At 43.1% G+C, this 14,096-nt stretch overlaps 1 protein-coding gene across 1 annotated transcript in view; it reads left to right on the plus strand.

The window, feature by feature from the left end:
• The window catches only part of gabrd (gamma-aminobutyric acid type A receptor subunit delta), a 27,261-nt gene continuing 13,165 nt past the window's right edge, over positions 1-14,096 (plus strand). Inside the window, exons 1-2 of the mRNA XM_061844956.1 lie at positions 1-128; positions 13,665-13,780. Of these exons, the coding sequence (XP_061700940.1) occupies positions 61-128; positions 13,665-13,780 (184 nt within the window). The 5' untranslated portion in view covers positions 1-60. The remainder of the gene's footprint in view (positions 129-13,664; positions 13,781-14,096) is intronic.

Genomic DNA, 14,096 nt, shown 5'->3' on the forward strand with positions numbered 1-14,096 from the left:
TTCCGCCGAGGAGAAACTCAAGATTTGCATCGGTTGGCGCTATTTCGAGCTCACGTGAAGATGGATCTGCCAAATATCCTGCTCGGCACTCTGGCTCTGCTCCTTGTAGGCGGGGATCTCTTCACCAGGTGAGATGAGCACGAATTTCACGTCTTACAGGTGTCCGGTTACCTTTCAGATGGGGCTGCGGGAGCAGGTTTGCTGTTTATTGTTAGTACAAAATGCATCAATAATTCAATATGTGGGAAAAGTTGGACGCAGCCGAGTAGAGAGCAAAGCGCTGCATATGAGATGAGGACATTTCGATTGAAATGTGAATTCCTGTTTTGGCGTTAAAATAGCATATTTCGCTACGAATTCACCATATTCACACGAATAAATCAATAGCTCGATACTGTTATTCGTTAATGAATGGGAACAGCATCAAGACGAGTCAGCAGCACGATACGTGACAAAAATCTATAAGCAGTTGAGACAAACTATGTATGAACAGAATATCACACTTACTCTGTGGGCAGCGTGGGGTCGAGTCCCGCTCAGTGATGGTGTCGATATCTGCCCCGCGACTGACTGGCGACCAGTTCAGGGCGTAGTCCGCCGCTCGCCCGAAGTTAGCTGGGATAGGCTCCAGCTTTCCCGCGACCCCTGTGAGGATAAGCGGCTCGGACAACGGCGTGGCATAACTGTATACTGTGCATACTGTGTGTGGACTTGAAAAAAACGTATACTGTACACACTCCTTTTCAAATTCCAGTTTTTTTTTAGCAGTAATAATAAATATCTAATAATATAACAAAAAATACAATTTTTTAAAATACATTTAAAATAATAATAATCTCAAAACAAGTACAATTTAATTGGGAAAAAAAACAAAATAAAAAAAAAAGACAAGTAAGCAGATGGTTGCACTCATTATAAATGAAGGGATGTGGCTGCTGTGTTGGGAACTCAGCAGCCATATCAAAACTTATTCTGAACGGGATTCAGCACACGCCTGCCACAATTTAAAATGCGTCCGATTAGCCCGAAATGAAGCTTCGATGTTCTCTTTGGCTTTTCCTGACGTGGGTTTCCTTTCGAGCAGAAGCACCGAATGTTTCGCGTTAACACTGCTGTGTGGAATTATTCATAATTCCGTGTACCTTTTCTAAGACCAGCTAAAAACAGTCCTGATTTTTTGTCTTTTAATTCCTCATGACAAAAAAAAAAAAAAAATTAACATTCAAGCAATACATTTTTCTTTGTGTTTTTGAGACTGTAGGGTGAGAGCTGCAGCTGGCTACAAGCGTGGAATGAATGGGAGTCAACAATAGGGAAATCAGCAACGTATTAATAAAAAAACAAACAACAACTGTGAACTACTAAGTTCATTTTTCAAAAATCTGAACTTAGTTCTTAAAGTTAAGTTATGCTTATTAGCTGACTATCCATCCATTCATGCCGGTTATCCTCACAAGGGTTGCGGGTAGTGCAGGAGCCTATCCCAGCTGTCAACGAAGCAGGAGGCGGGGTACACCCTGAGCTGGTTGCCAGCCAATCGCAGGGCACATTAAGACAAAACAGTCGCACCCACAATCACACCTAGGGGCAATTTAGAGTGTCCAATTAATGTTGCATGTTTTTGGGAGTGTGGTAGGAATCCGGAGTGCCCACCTGGAGAAAACCCAAGCAGGCATGGGGAAAAAACAAACAAACAAACAAACAAAACCCAACCCCAAATCGTGATGCCTTTTTGGTGATGGTGAATTTTCCTCTTGTATTTCAAATATTGTGCACGTGTTTTTGTTAAGGCGGCACGGTGGCGCAGCCGGTAAAGCGTTGGCCTCACGGTTCTGAGGACGTGGGTTCAATCCCACCCCCGCCAGTGTGGAGTTTGCATGCTTGCGTGGGTTTTCTCCGGGTGTGCACTCCGGTTTCCTCCCACATCCGAAAAAACATGCAACGTTAATTGGACACTCTAAATTGACCATAGGTGTGATTATAAGTGCGGCTGTTTGTATCTATGTTCCCTGCGATTGGCTGGCGGCCAGTTCAGGGTGTACGTTGACAGCTGGGATAGGCTCCAGCACTCCTGTGACCCTCGTGAGGATAAGCGGCTGAGAAAATGGATGTTTTTGTGAAAATTTTAAACCAGCGTCGAAGTTTGTGCCTCTTCACCAAAAGTACAGTGAAGGTCGGTGGTGGCACTATCATGACATATTGCTGTACCTTTATTAATATGATTTACCTTGTTTGTTTTTAATCACAAAACCAGGCAAAAACAGGCATTTAAAGACATGTGCAGACTTTATACATCCACGCAATGCATTAAATAGGAACGTGAACATAAAGTATAAAATATGTATACCGTACCACCATTTGCACATTTAATGTAAGTCACCCGCACAAAAGCACCAGCAGTTGCCTTCACTTCCGTGCCGACGGACTCGGTGACATCATTTGCATAATGCATATGCATTGTTTGTTCTGGAGATGAACGCCAAGTGAGGTGAGCAGGTGGGCTCACAACGTCACGGAAGGCCCGTCCGCGCACCCCGAACCTGCTCAGCGGGGGTCGAACGTGACGTGATGGGGAAAGAAACATGCTTCTGCCGTGGAAAGCGCTGAGAGGAAGTTTCACAACTTTACCTGATTTGAAGACCTGTGCTGCGTTGAATTAAGACATCATATTAGAACCTGAAGGTATGAAGTAGTTCTGAGCATCCCAGACAGCGAGAGAGTTGTGATTGGTGCAGATTGTAATGGACATATTGGTAAAGGAAACAGGGGCGATGAAGAAGTGATGGGTAAGTACGGCATCCAGGAAAGGAACTTTGAAGGGCAGATGGTGGTGGACTTTGCAAAAAGGATGGAGATGGCTGTAGTGAACACTTATTTCCAGAAGAGGGAGGAACATATAGTGACCTACAAGAGCGGAGGTAGAACCACGCAGGTAGATTATATTTTGTGCAGACGATGTAATCTGAAGGAGGTTACTGACTGTAAAGTAGTGGTAGGGGAGAGTGTAGCTCGACAGCATAGGATGGTAGTATGTAGGATGATTCTGGTGGTGGGTAGGAAGATTAAGAAGACAAAGGTAGAGCAGAGAACCATGTGGTGGAAGCTGAGAAAGGAAGAATGTCGTGCGGCCTTCCGGAAAGAGGTGAGACAGGCTCTCGATGGACAACCGAAGCTCCCGGAAGACTGGACGACGACAGCCAAGGTGATCAGAGAGACAGGCAGGAGAGTACTTGGTGTGTCATCTGGTAGGAAAGGGGAGAAGGAGACTTGGTGGTGGAACCCCAAAATACAGGGAGTCATACAAGGAAAGAGATTAGCGAAGAAGAAGTGGGATACTGAGAGGACTGAGGAGAGGCGAAAGGAGTACATCGAGATGCGACGTAGGGCAAAGGTAGAGGTGGCAAAGGCTAAACAAGAGGCATATGAAGACATGTACACCAGGTTGGACACGAAAGAAGGAGAAAAGGATCTCTACAGGTTGGCCAGACAGAGGGATAGAGATGGGAAGGATGTGCAGCAGGTAAGGGTGATTAAGGATAGAGATGGAAATGTGTTGACTGGTGCCGGTAGTGTACTAAATAGATGGAAAGAATACTTTGAGAAGTTGATGAATGAAGAAAATGAGAGAGAAGGAAGAGTTGAAGAGGCAAGAGTGAAGGACCAGGAAGTGGAAATGATTACTAAGGGGGAAGTCAGAAAGGCACTACAAAGGATGAAAAATGGAAAGGCAGTTGGTCCTGATGACATACCGGTAGAGGTATGGAAGCAATTTGGAGAGATGGCTGTGGAGTTTTTGACCAACTTATTCAACAGAATACTAGCGGGCGAAAAGATGCCTGAAGAATGGAGGAAAAGTGTTCTAGTTCCCATTTTTAAGAACAAAGGGGATGTTCAGAGGTGTGGGAACTATAGAGGAATAAAGTTGATGAGCCACACAATGAAGTTATGGGAAAGAGTAGTGGAGGCTAGACTCAGGACAGAAGTAAGTATCTGCGAGCAACAGTATGGTTTCATGCCTAGAAAGAGTACCACAGATGCATTATTTGCCTTGAGGATGCTCGTGGAAAAGTACAGAGAAGGTCAGAAGGAGCTACATTGTGTCTTTGTGGATCTAGAGAAAGCCTATGACAGAGTACCAAGAGAGGAACTGTGGTACTGCATGCGTAAGTCTGGTGTGGCAGAGAAGTATGTTAAAATAGTACAGGACATGTATGATGGCAGCAGAACAATGGTGAGGTGTGCCTTAGGTGTGACAGAGGAATTTAAGGTGGAGGTGGGACTGCATCAGGGATCAGCTCTGAGCCCCTTCCTGTTTGCAGTGGTAATGGATAGGCTGACAGATGAGGTTAGACTGGAATCCCCTTGGACCATGATGTTTGCAGATGATATTGTCATATGCAGTGAAAGCAGGGAGCACGCAGAGGAACAATTGGAAAGATGGAGACATGCACTGGAAAGGAGAGGAATGAAGATTAGCCGAAGTAAAACAGAATATATGTGCGTGAATGAGAAAAGTAGAGGGGGAAGAGTGAGGCTACAGGGAGAAGAGATAGCGAGGGTGGACGACTTCAAATACTTGGGGTCAACAATACAGAGCAATGGAGAGTGTGGTCAGGAAGTGAAGAAACGGGTCCAAGCAGGTTGGAACAGCTGGCGAAAGGTGTCTGGTGTGTTATGTGACAGAAGAGTGTCTGCTAGGATGAAGGGCAAAGTTTACAAAACAGTGGTGAGGCCGGCCATGATGTACGGATTAGAGACGGTGGCACTGAAGAAACAACAGGAAGCTAAACTGGAGGTGGCAGAAATGAAGATGTTGAGGTTCTCGCTCGGAGTGACCAGGTTGGATAGGATTAGAAATGAGCTCATTAGAGGGACAGCCAAAGCTGGATGTTTTGGAGACAAGATTCGAGAGAGCAGACTTCGATGGTTTGGACATGTTCAGAGGCGAGAGAGTGAGTATATTGGTAGAAGGACGCTGAGGATGGAGCTCCCAGGCAAAAGAGCGAGAGGAAGACCAGAGAGAAGGTTTATGGATGTGGTGAGGGAAGACATGAGGGCAGTTGGGGTTCGAGAGGAAGATGCAGGAGATAGGCTAAGATGGCAAAAGATGACACGCTGTGGCGACCCCTAACGGGACAAGCCGAAAGGAAAAGAAGAAGAAGAAGAAGATTAGAACCTGAAGGTACCACAGCCATCAAACTAGAACCCTACCGAGATGTAAATAAAGTGTCTCTATCGCGACAGCAGATTTGCAGATATGGGCTCGTGTATCCCCTCGACGGTTGCTACAAATACGTCATAAATGAGGTACTTTTCTCGTACTACAATGTCTCGTTTGAATTGACGTAAATGTGGTCTTTGCAACTCCAGCCTTTGGTTGAGGGCAGCGTGGGATCGATTCCCGCTCAGTGATGGTGTCGATATCTGCCCTGCGACTGACTGGCGACCAGTTCGGGGCGCGGTCCGCCTGTCGCCCGAAGATAGCTGGGATAGGGTCAGGCTTTCCCGTGAACCTTGTGAGGATGAGCGGCTTAGATGATGACGTGAGGTGTTCTCTGCATATCCTAAACAGAAACCACCAAGGTTGTGTCAGATGGGTCAGAGTGGTGTGAGTTTTCATGAAAATCATGGACTGGTACTGGGCACGGTGGTGCAGCTGGAAAACGTTGGCCTCACAGTTCTGAGGACCCGGGTTCAATCCCAGCCCTCCCTGTGCGGAGTCTGCATGTTGTCCCCGCTCCTGCGTGGGTTTCGTCCCGGCGCTCCGGTTTCCTCCCACGTCACAAAAAACCATTTGACATGAATTCCATTTGTTATCGAAGCCGCTTATCCGCACAAGGGTCACAGGAGAGCAAGAGACTAACCCGGCTAACTTCTGCCGTAAGTTGGACTACACCAAGAACTGGTCGCCAGTCAGTCGCGGGGCAAATATCGACAGCATCACTGAGCAGGAATCGATCCCGTACCACTACACCATCAGTGACTGCAACATTAATTGGACACTCTAAATTGCCCGTAGGTGTGATTGTGAGTGCGGCTGTTTGTCTCTATGTGCCCTGCGATTGGCTGGCAACCAGTTCAGGGTGTACCCCCCCCCCCTCCTGCCTGTTGACAGCTGGGATAGGCTCCAGCACTCCCTGCAACCCTCATAAGGATAAGCGGCTAAGAACATAGATAGATGGATGCACTGGTACTCTATTGGTCTATGGATAAAATTCCCGTTTTATTCTAGAATGAATAACCCAGCATAACCCCACATACTGTACTTAAAAAAAAAAAAAAAAAAAAAAAAACAATCTGATCTAAGCCCTCACGAGAGCCAAAATCTTGGGATAAAAAAAATAAAAACAAAACAACCAATTGAGCTGCAATTTCCTCAGAGGCTCACGTGGCGAATTGTGTCAAGGGCCTTATGCAGAGTGAAGCTGCTGCTCAGGTTTTGGGTTGAATTTGCTGCTTCTGGCTGTTTGTTTGATTTTTTGTTATGTTTTTTTTCGTCCCTCTTTCCATCCAGTCACGATGTTATTTTCTTCCCCCGTACGATGCGAAGTGTCGGCTGTGCTCGTTCCACCTCGCCGTGCGTCAACTCCCTTGCCCTCGGACGGCACGCGCCGAAAGTTGCGGCCGCCTCCCCCGCATCGCCGCAACCGCCCACCCACTCCGAGGAAAAGAATGACTCCCTCTCGCTCCCCCGCGTTCCACCGAAGTTGCTCGTGGCGAAAGTCGGGCCCTGCCCTCGCCACTTCCGACGATCCCGGTCGGCCTTTGCCGACGAGCTGCCACGCGCACATTTGGATGCGCCGACCCGAGTCCGCGGCTAATAATAGATGGTTCCGGTTGGATAACGCGAGGGATATTGTGGGAGAGAAAACGGAATCTGGGGAGATACTTCGAAGCAGTGCGGCACGCGATCGGGAGAAATATCAGTCAACAGGCGGAGCTGTGTGGTTTCTTTGATTCATAATCCACTATTGTAAAGCATTATGATTTTTTCCCCCTCCCTTATTTTATCGATGTGTCCTTTGAAGCAAAGCAAAGTAAAACTTATTGATACAGCGCATTTTCATACGCAAGGTAACTCACCGTGCTTTAAATTACATTTAAATAAAAAAAAAAATGTAAACAGAGAAACAAAAACAAATTAAAACGATTAAAGTACAATTGAAGATGGGCGCTCTTGTACACTGCAAAAAAAAAAAAAAAAAAACATCTCATCTGATTTAACATCGACTTAACATTTTTTTTTTTTTTTTTTACTGGTTTTGACTCTACGAAGAACTGCGGGATGACCAGTCAAGAGTAAAATTCTGTAAGCTATTTGATTGATCACAAACACAATTTTCGGGGGATAAAGTGCTTTTTGTTTCATTTGTTCTCGTCAATTTGTCTTCTTTATCATAAATGTGTGTAAAATGTGATCTCTTTAAGCACGTTTGGGTATCAGGGGAGAACCAAATTCCCAATTTCAGTCTTGATCCGCAAAACTTTGCAAAGCGTGCTACACAAGGAACTTGGAGGTGCGATAAACGAGCGAAATATTTGGATTTAATGGCCACGAAAGTTCCCTCTGCTTTGTTGAAGGAGCCCCGGTGCGCTTCGCCCGTCCTGCCGCTTGTCCAAACGTGTATGCAACGCTAATAAACGTGTCCCATGTTTTGGAGGGCATGCACTTTAAACAAACCGTCAAACTGTTTTGAAATATAAAATCGATGTCCTTCGTGTACTTTTATAGACCTGGCATGTATTGAGTTGTGCACAGCTGAACTTTTCTTCCGTGATAAGGACGGTAACCATTATTGTTTGTGTATTTATATTACCTATACTTCCTTAAATGTGCGTTTTAACGAACCGTCGGCGTAAATTTATGTTTCGGGTTAGCATGTAAGCGTGACTGTGACTTGTGTGAGATTCAGCGACGTCCTCGGCAGAATGTCACTTATCGAGTAGTAGTTTGCATCGGATGGCTGTTCACTGGTAATGGTGCGATATTTTCTCCTCATACTCCATTTTGGAGGGGTTGCCGGTTGCACGGTCTGCAGTGCGCACTTGCAATTAGCTACGCTGCGCGTGTACCTATCCCTAATCTTATCCACAGTAGATTTTCTGCCTCAGGAATCATATCAGTACCTATGTATTTTGTTCTTTTTGTCCTTATTTAGTTGTCGTAGCTTTGCCGTCAAAGATGGCGGCCCTGTCGTGGATGCACACCTGCACCTCGGAGCTAACACTCATGGTGTCATGATGGTTCTAAATGGTTCTAAAACGGTCTGAAAGCCAGTTTAAAGACTTTAGAATTGGAGTTACACACTCTGATAGCTTTGTGCTGGCCACAACATTCTGAACGAGCTCGGGGAGCCCAGTTAGAAGACCGTTACAATAGTCAAGTTTACTTGAGATAAAAGCACGGATGAGGTTCTCCTGGTCTGCTTGACGCATGCAAGCCTTCACTCTCGATCGGTTCTTGAAATGGTAAAAGGCATTACTCAGAATAATGTTTAAACAAGCGTGGGAACACAATATTTTATTCTTGCTCCTAAAGATTTTGTCTGCTTTCATGGTGAACAATCATATGAAGTGCCACGTAGTTATGTCTGCCATCTAGTGGTGATTGATGGACCTAAAACTCATGATTCATTTTGGATGGTTGGAGTGTGCATTTTTTATGTTAAAAAAAAGAATGTAAGCTTCATTTTTTCCTCTGGCGCTGTTAAGGGCTTTGCAGTTTTTGCATTCTTTGCCACATTTTAGGATTCTGCAAAAACAAAAGCTTGACGCAGTGAACTCCAAACTTGAATAAATAAGAAAATCTGGACATTTTTTACACTAGATCCCACTTTACAGCTAATAATAATAATAATAATATATATATATATATATATAACATTTTTTTTTATTTTAAATAGGTATAGGACATGATTCTTTATACATTTTCAAGGAATTCTCACTTTTCAACTCAGACATTTTTAAATAGCCCAGGTTTCTGGTCTTAATGTGGACTAGCGTTCTAGAAAATATTCGGATGGATGTAGTCCACTGCAACCACTTTCGGTTTGGAAAAGTTTCACTAGCCCCGTCAGCCAGTTCATTGACATTTTGCATAACTAGCTGCATGACGGAGGCTTTATTAATTTATTTTTTTTTGACATTGTCTATGCATTTGATATGAGCCCAGAACTCAAACAATTCAAAGTCAGAATTCTGGATTTATTTCTTGTTTTCTCACACGAGCTTTTCTTACATTTCCTTCCTGCGAGATAAACAAATATCCTGCAATCAACATCAAACGCCCGCAAGAGATACATTTGAGTGCAAAAATGTTATTTGTCATGTGCTTTTGTGAAAATGTTTTTTTTTTAAATCAAGCTAATATTAACATTTAAATGCCTACATCTGAAACATTCCAACTGCACTTATTTATTGATCGGTAGAAGTAGCTTTTTATCGACATGCAACTGGATTATTTATACATTTACACACTTCTCACCACGCTGCTAATAAAATAATAATAATAAAAAAAGTTCTCCCAGTAAAGGATCAGCGGTCCGCTCTTGTGTGTGTCTAGTTGTGCCGCCGTCTGCAGCAAAGCTAATTAGATCTCAAAGCTTTTGCTCCGCATCAAAGTCATTCGAAGGTGTTGGCTGACACGCAGAGATCGGAGTGAAGATCCCGGCGTTGAAAGAGAGGAAGAAGAGAGGAACTCGACACTGAAATGTTTGTCCTGGTGGGGTTGCGGGCGCAAATGTTTAACGCAACTCCCCTGGAGAGCAGTCAAATGTTTGAGCCCGCACGTGTCTTTGAAGAGCTTCTCCACGTATTCCCTTTTGCTCGGCTGGACGTTCGCTCGTGATTTGAAGGCAAAACGTGGAGCCAGATTTTGGTTTCATTTTGAAAATCCACTCCAGTGTTCACACAATAATTGTACGTTTTGACTTTTGTTCTCAAATGGAAACTGAACCGTGACTTCAAAAGCAAACCAGGATTTTGGGTGCACAGTTTGTTAGTTTTACACTTTTTTGGTTTCATATAAATAACATACAATAGCTAGAATCGTTTTTTTTTTTTTTTTGGAAGATACAACATCCATCCATCCATCCATTTACTGAGCTGCTTATCCTCATGAGGGTCACAGGTGTGCTGGAGCCTATCCCAGCTGTCAACGGGCAGGAGGCAGGGTCGGTTAAACCCTGAACTGGTCGCCAGCCAATCGCAGGGCACATAGAGACAAACAACCAATCGCACCTAGGGACAATTTAGAGTCTCCAATTAATGTCGCATGTTTATGGGATGTGGGAGGAAGCCGGAGTGCCGGTGTTTCCCACACGGGCGCGGGGGAGAACACGCAAACTCCACACAGGCGGGGCCGGCGGCGCAACCGGGCCGCCCCAACATAGATATATAGTTTTCAATTATTTAAAAAAAATATAGGATGAAAAAAGGTGCAACAATAGGTGTAAAAAACAATTATTTGTATGCGCTACACTGATTTTCTTGTTTGTGTAATGTCGTTTTGAAGGAGTAATGTTGATATGCGAGTACTGCCAAAAACGTGCCCAGACATGACTTCTGATTGCCGAAAAACTATCGGTTCATGCCATTGACGGATATACAAGTCAAATGTCCATGTTATGTAGATGTGGGGGACACGGAGATGGTGGAGGGGGGGGGGGGGGCATTATAATACATCGTGAGAACAATACCACAATTGTCCAAGTCATTTTTAACATAACCCATTCATGGGCAGGGTGGCATTTTTTTTTGCCTTATTGATTTAAAAGTCTCCTAACAGGCCACAATCAAGGAAATAATTCTTTTTTTGTTTAACTCATAAAACAAAAGGGCAAAAAAGATGTACCCTCTCGCGGGCAGTGTCCCAAAACTGGGACGGGTATGTTATCAGTTCCACGAAGTGGTAGATACTAGAGATATGTTTATTAATTGATTCTCATTCTAGGACACTTACGTATGAATAATACTAATGGATTAGCATTTTGAAGACAAACTTGGTTGCACACTGACCTTTCTCCTTTTCTTCTCTCCGTGTGTACTTGAAGGCAGCCACGTCGGGTCGGGAAGGAAAGGGAAATAACTCCGTTATCCTCTCCTGATAGCAAATTATGGCTTCAGATTAAAACACTCAAAATATTTTGACATACTGAAGGACATAATGCGTGAAAATCCCGATGTCCCAAAAATGGGACGCTGCCCACGTATGGGATAAATTCAGTCATTGAATGAAAAATACCTACGAGGTTGTTCATTTCTTTTTCTTGATCTGTGTGGACCCACAACCCTAGTGAGAATAAGCAGAACGGAAGATGAATGAAAAAATGAATGAATGAATGAACGAATGAATGAATGAATGTCTATGGGATTTCTCATTCATTCAGGTCATGCTAATCTGCAAATCTTGAATCTTTTTCTTCTTCGCCGTCGTGGATTTGTTGTGTCGATCCCAGTTCAAATCTTGATGGCTTTCCTCTTTACGGGTTCATCTTCGCACGTTTGTGACTGAGGCCCGTTCGAAATTTGTCGTGTCATAACGCTCTTCTGTCGTGGAGAAAAAGAAAAGAAAGAAAAAGCTCAATTTCCACATTGAGAAGTGACCATTTTGTGAACACAGTCCAGGAGTCACACAGCGATTCATTAATTTGCACAATGATCCCATTTTTTTCAGACATGCCAGTGATTGCCAAGCTAAAAATACCGTCGCTGGTGCCGCCGCCGCTGCTACAAAATGACTTCACTCGGGAGAAGGATGGAAGCAATGCCGTTTCACGTGGATGAACGATAACGCACGCTTTCCCTGCAAGCCTTTATAAAATGTGAAAGTCACGCTTCCTGGGAAGGCGCCTTTCATCAAATGGTGCGACCTTCTCCCAAAGGTCGCGGCGTGGTTTTGCATCCGATCGAGGCCTCGCGCATCGACGTCACCGTCGACGCCGAGGCGGGACGCGCTCGCTTTTACGAACGTCAGCCGCTTATTTCCTGCAAGTCAATCTGAGATGAAAGGTCTTTGCATTGAGTGAAATCTCATTATGGAAGATGTGCGGAGGAGACTTGACATTCTGTCAAGTGCAATAAGATGCAGTGTGTGCTGTTTGGAAGCAGGAGACATGGCGCCCCTTCTTCACAGGGTCGCAGTTTTAAGAGTCCAAAACCGCCACCTAGTGGTGTTGAACCTGTACTGCACATTGATCCCAAACGCAAACTGCAACTTTTAACTGCCCTGGAGCCTCCTTTGAAAACAAACAAACAAACAAGCAAACAAATAAATGAAAGCCTGTAACAATTGTAACAATTCCCTGAATACCGACGAGGATAAAAAATAAAAAAAATAAAAAAATGACTTCAGAATCTAAAATAAAAATAATAATAATAGAAAAGTAATATAATATTATACATATTTTATTTTTGTTATTATTATTATAATTATTATTGTTATTATTATATTGGCCTTAGAATTATAAGGAGAACTCATTTGAGAAAATGTCGCGATCCATTGTGGAATTAAAAAAAAAAAAGTTGTCGCCCAGTGGTGGACATTTTTATGCTTTGTGGGTATGAAAGGAAAACAGATGGATTTAAAATATGCATTTCAGAAGAAATAATCCATTATATTCTGTCTGTATCATAATAATACAATAATAATAATAATAATATTATTTTGAAAACAAACAAACAAATAAATGAAAGCCTGTAACAATTGTAACAATTCCCTGAATACCGACCAGGATAAAAAATAAAAATAAACACAAAAAAAATTACTCTTCAGGAATCTAAAACAACTGTAAAAATCTACAAAGAAAAGTAATATAATATTATACATTTTTTACTTTTTGTGATTATTACTATTATAATTATTATTGTTATTATATTATATTGGCCTTAGAATTATAATGAGAACTCATTTGAGAAAATGTCGTGATCCATTGTGGAATAACAAAAAAAAAAATAAAATAAATAGTTGTCGGCCCAGTGGTGGACATTTTTATGCTTTGTGGGTATGAAAGGAAAACAGATGGATTTAAAATATGCATTTCAGAATAAATAATCTATTATATTCTGTCTGTTTCGTAATAATACAATAATAATAATAATATAAGCATACATATATACCAAAATATGTATGTACATACAAACATACTACACAACAAATCCTTCTCTACTAACAATAAGACAGCAATTATGAATCTATTTAATGCAGCAATTACAGTATATTTTACAAAACAAATATTTTACCAAAGTATAGCATTATTATGATGACTAACACATTTAGAAAAGAATGTTAAAGTAAAAGAATATGTGTAAAATTAAAAATCGATTTTACATGGTACAAATGAAGAATTTGCAAGCATTTCAATGTGCTCCCTTTATAATGTGAAGTATTTAGTTTTTATTTAACAAGGATTTAAAAATAAAGATACCAAATAGATGAACACTTCGAGCGGGTTCATCTTTAAATTAAATGGAGGAAAATAGACAGTTGCTGAGTGTTCAGAAAAGGAACATTTGGGAGTCAGAACGTAGTGTAAAAACCTGACAAACTTCACCTTCATCATCCCCCCCCCCCCTTGTACGCAGTGTTTAAATTTGTATCCCATCTCCCACGTGAGCGCAAAACGTGTTAAGGATTGCTGCGTTTGCTCTTTCTCTGTCTCCTTCAGAGCCATGCTGAGTGACATTGGGGACTATGTCGGTACCGACATTGAAATCTCCTGGTTGCCGAACCTGGATGAGCTCATGAAGGGCTATGCCCGAAACTTTCGCCCGGGCATCGGAGGTGAGTACGACGTCGACTGCCCATGGCATTGGATTGCATTACACCCCCCACCCCCCCCCCCCCCCCGTCCCCCCTGATGCCCGTTTGTGCCCATTTGCGCCCATCCTAAGCATAACTTTACCTTAGATATGTCGCAATGTCCAATTTTTTATGCATCATTATTCAGTGAGAGGGCGGCACGGCGCCTCAGCTGGTAAAGCCTTGGCCTCACAGTTCTGAGGTCCCGGGTTCAATTCCGGCCCCCACCTGTGTGGAGTTTGCAGGTTCTCCCCGGGCCTGCGTGGCTTTCCTCCCACATCCCAAAAACACGCAACAT

The sequence above is a fragment of the Syngnathoides biaculeatus genome, chromosome 2 (assembly GCF_019802595.1).
Source record: "Syngnathoides biaculeatus isolate LvHL_M chromosome 2, ASM1980259v1, whole genome shotgun sequence".
Lineage (NCBI taxonomy): Eukaryota > Metazoa > Chordata > Actinopteri > Syngnathiformes > Syngnathidae > Syngnathoides > Syngnathoides biaculeatus.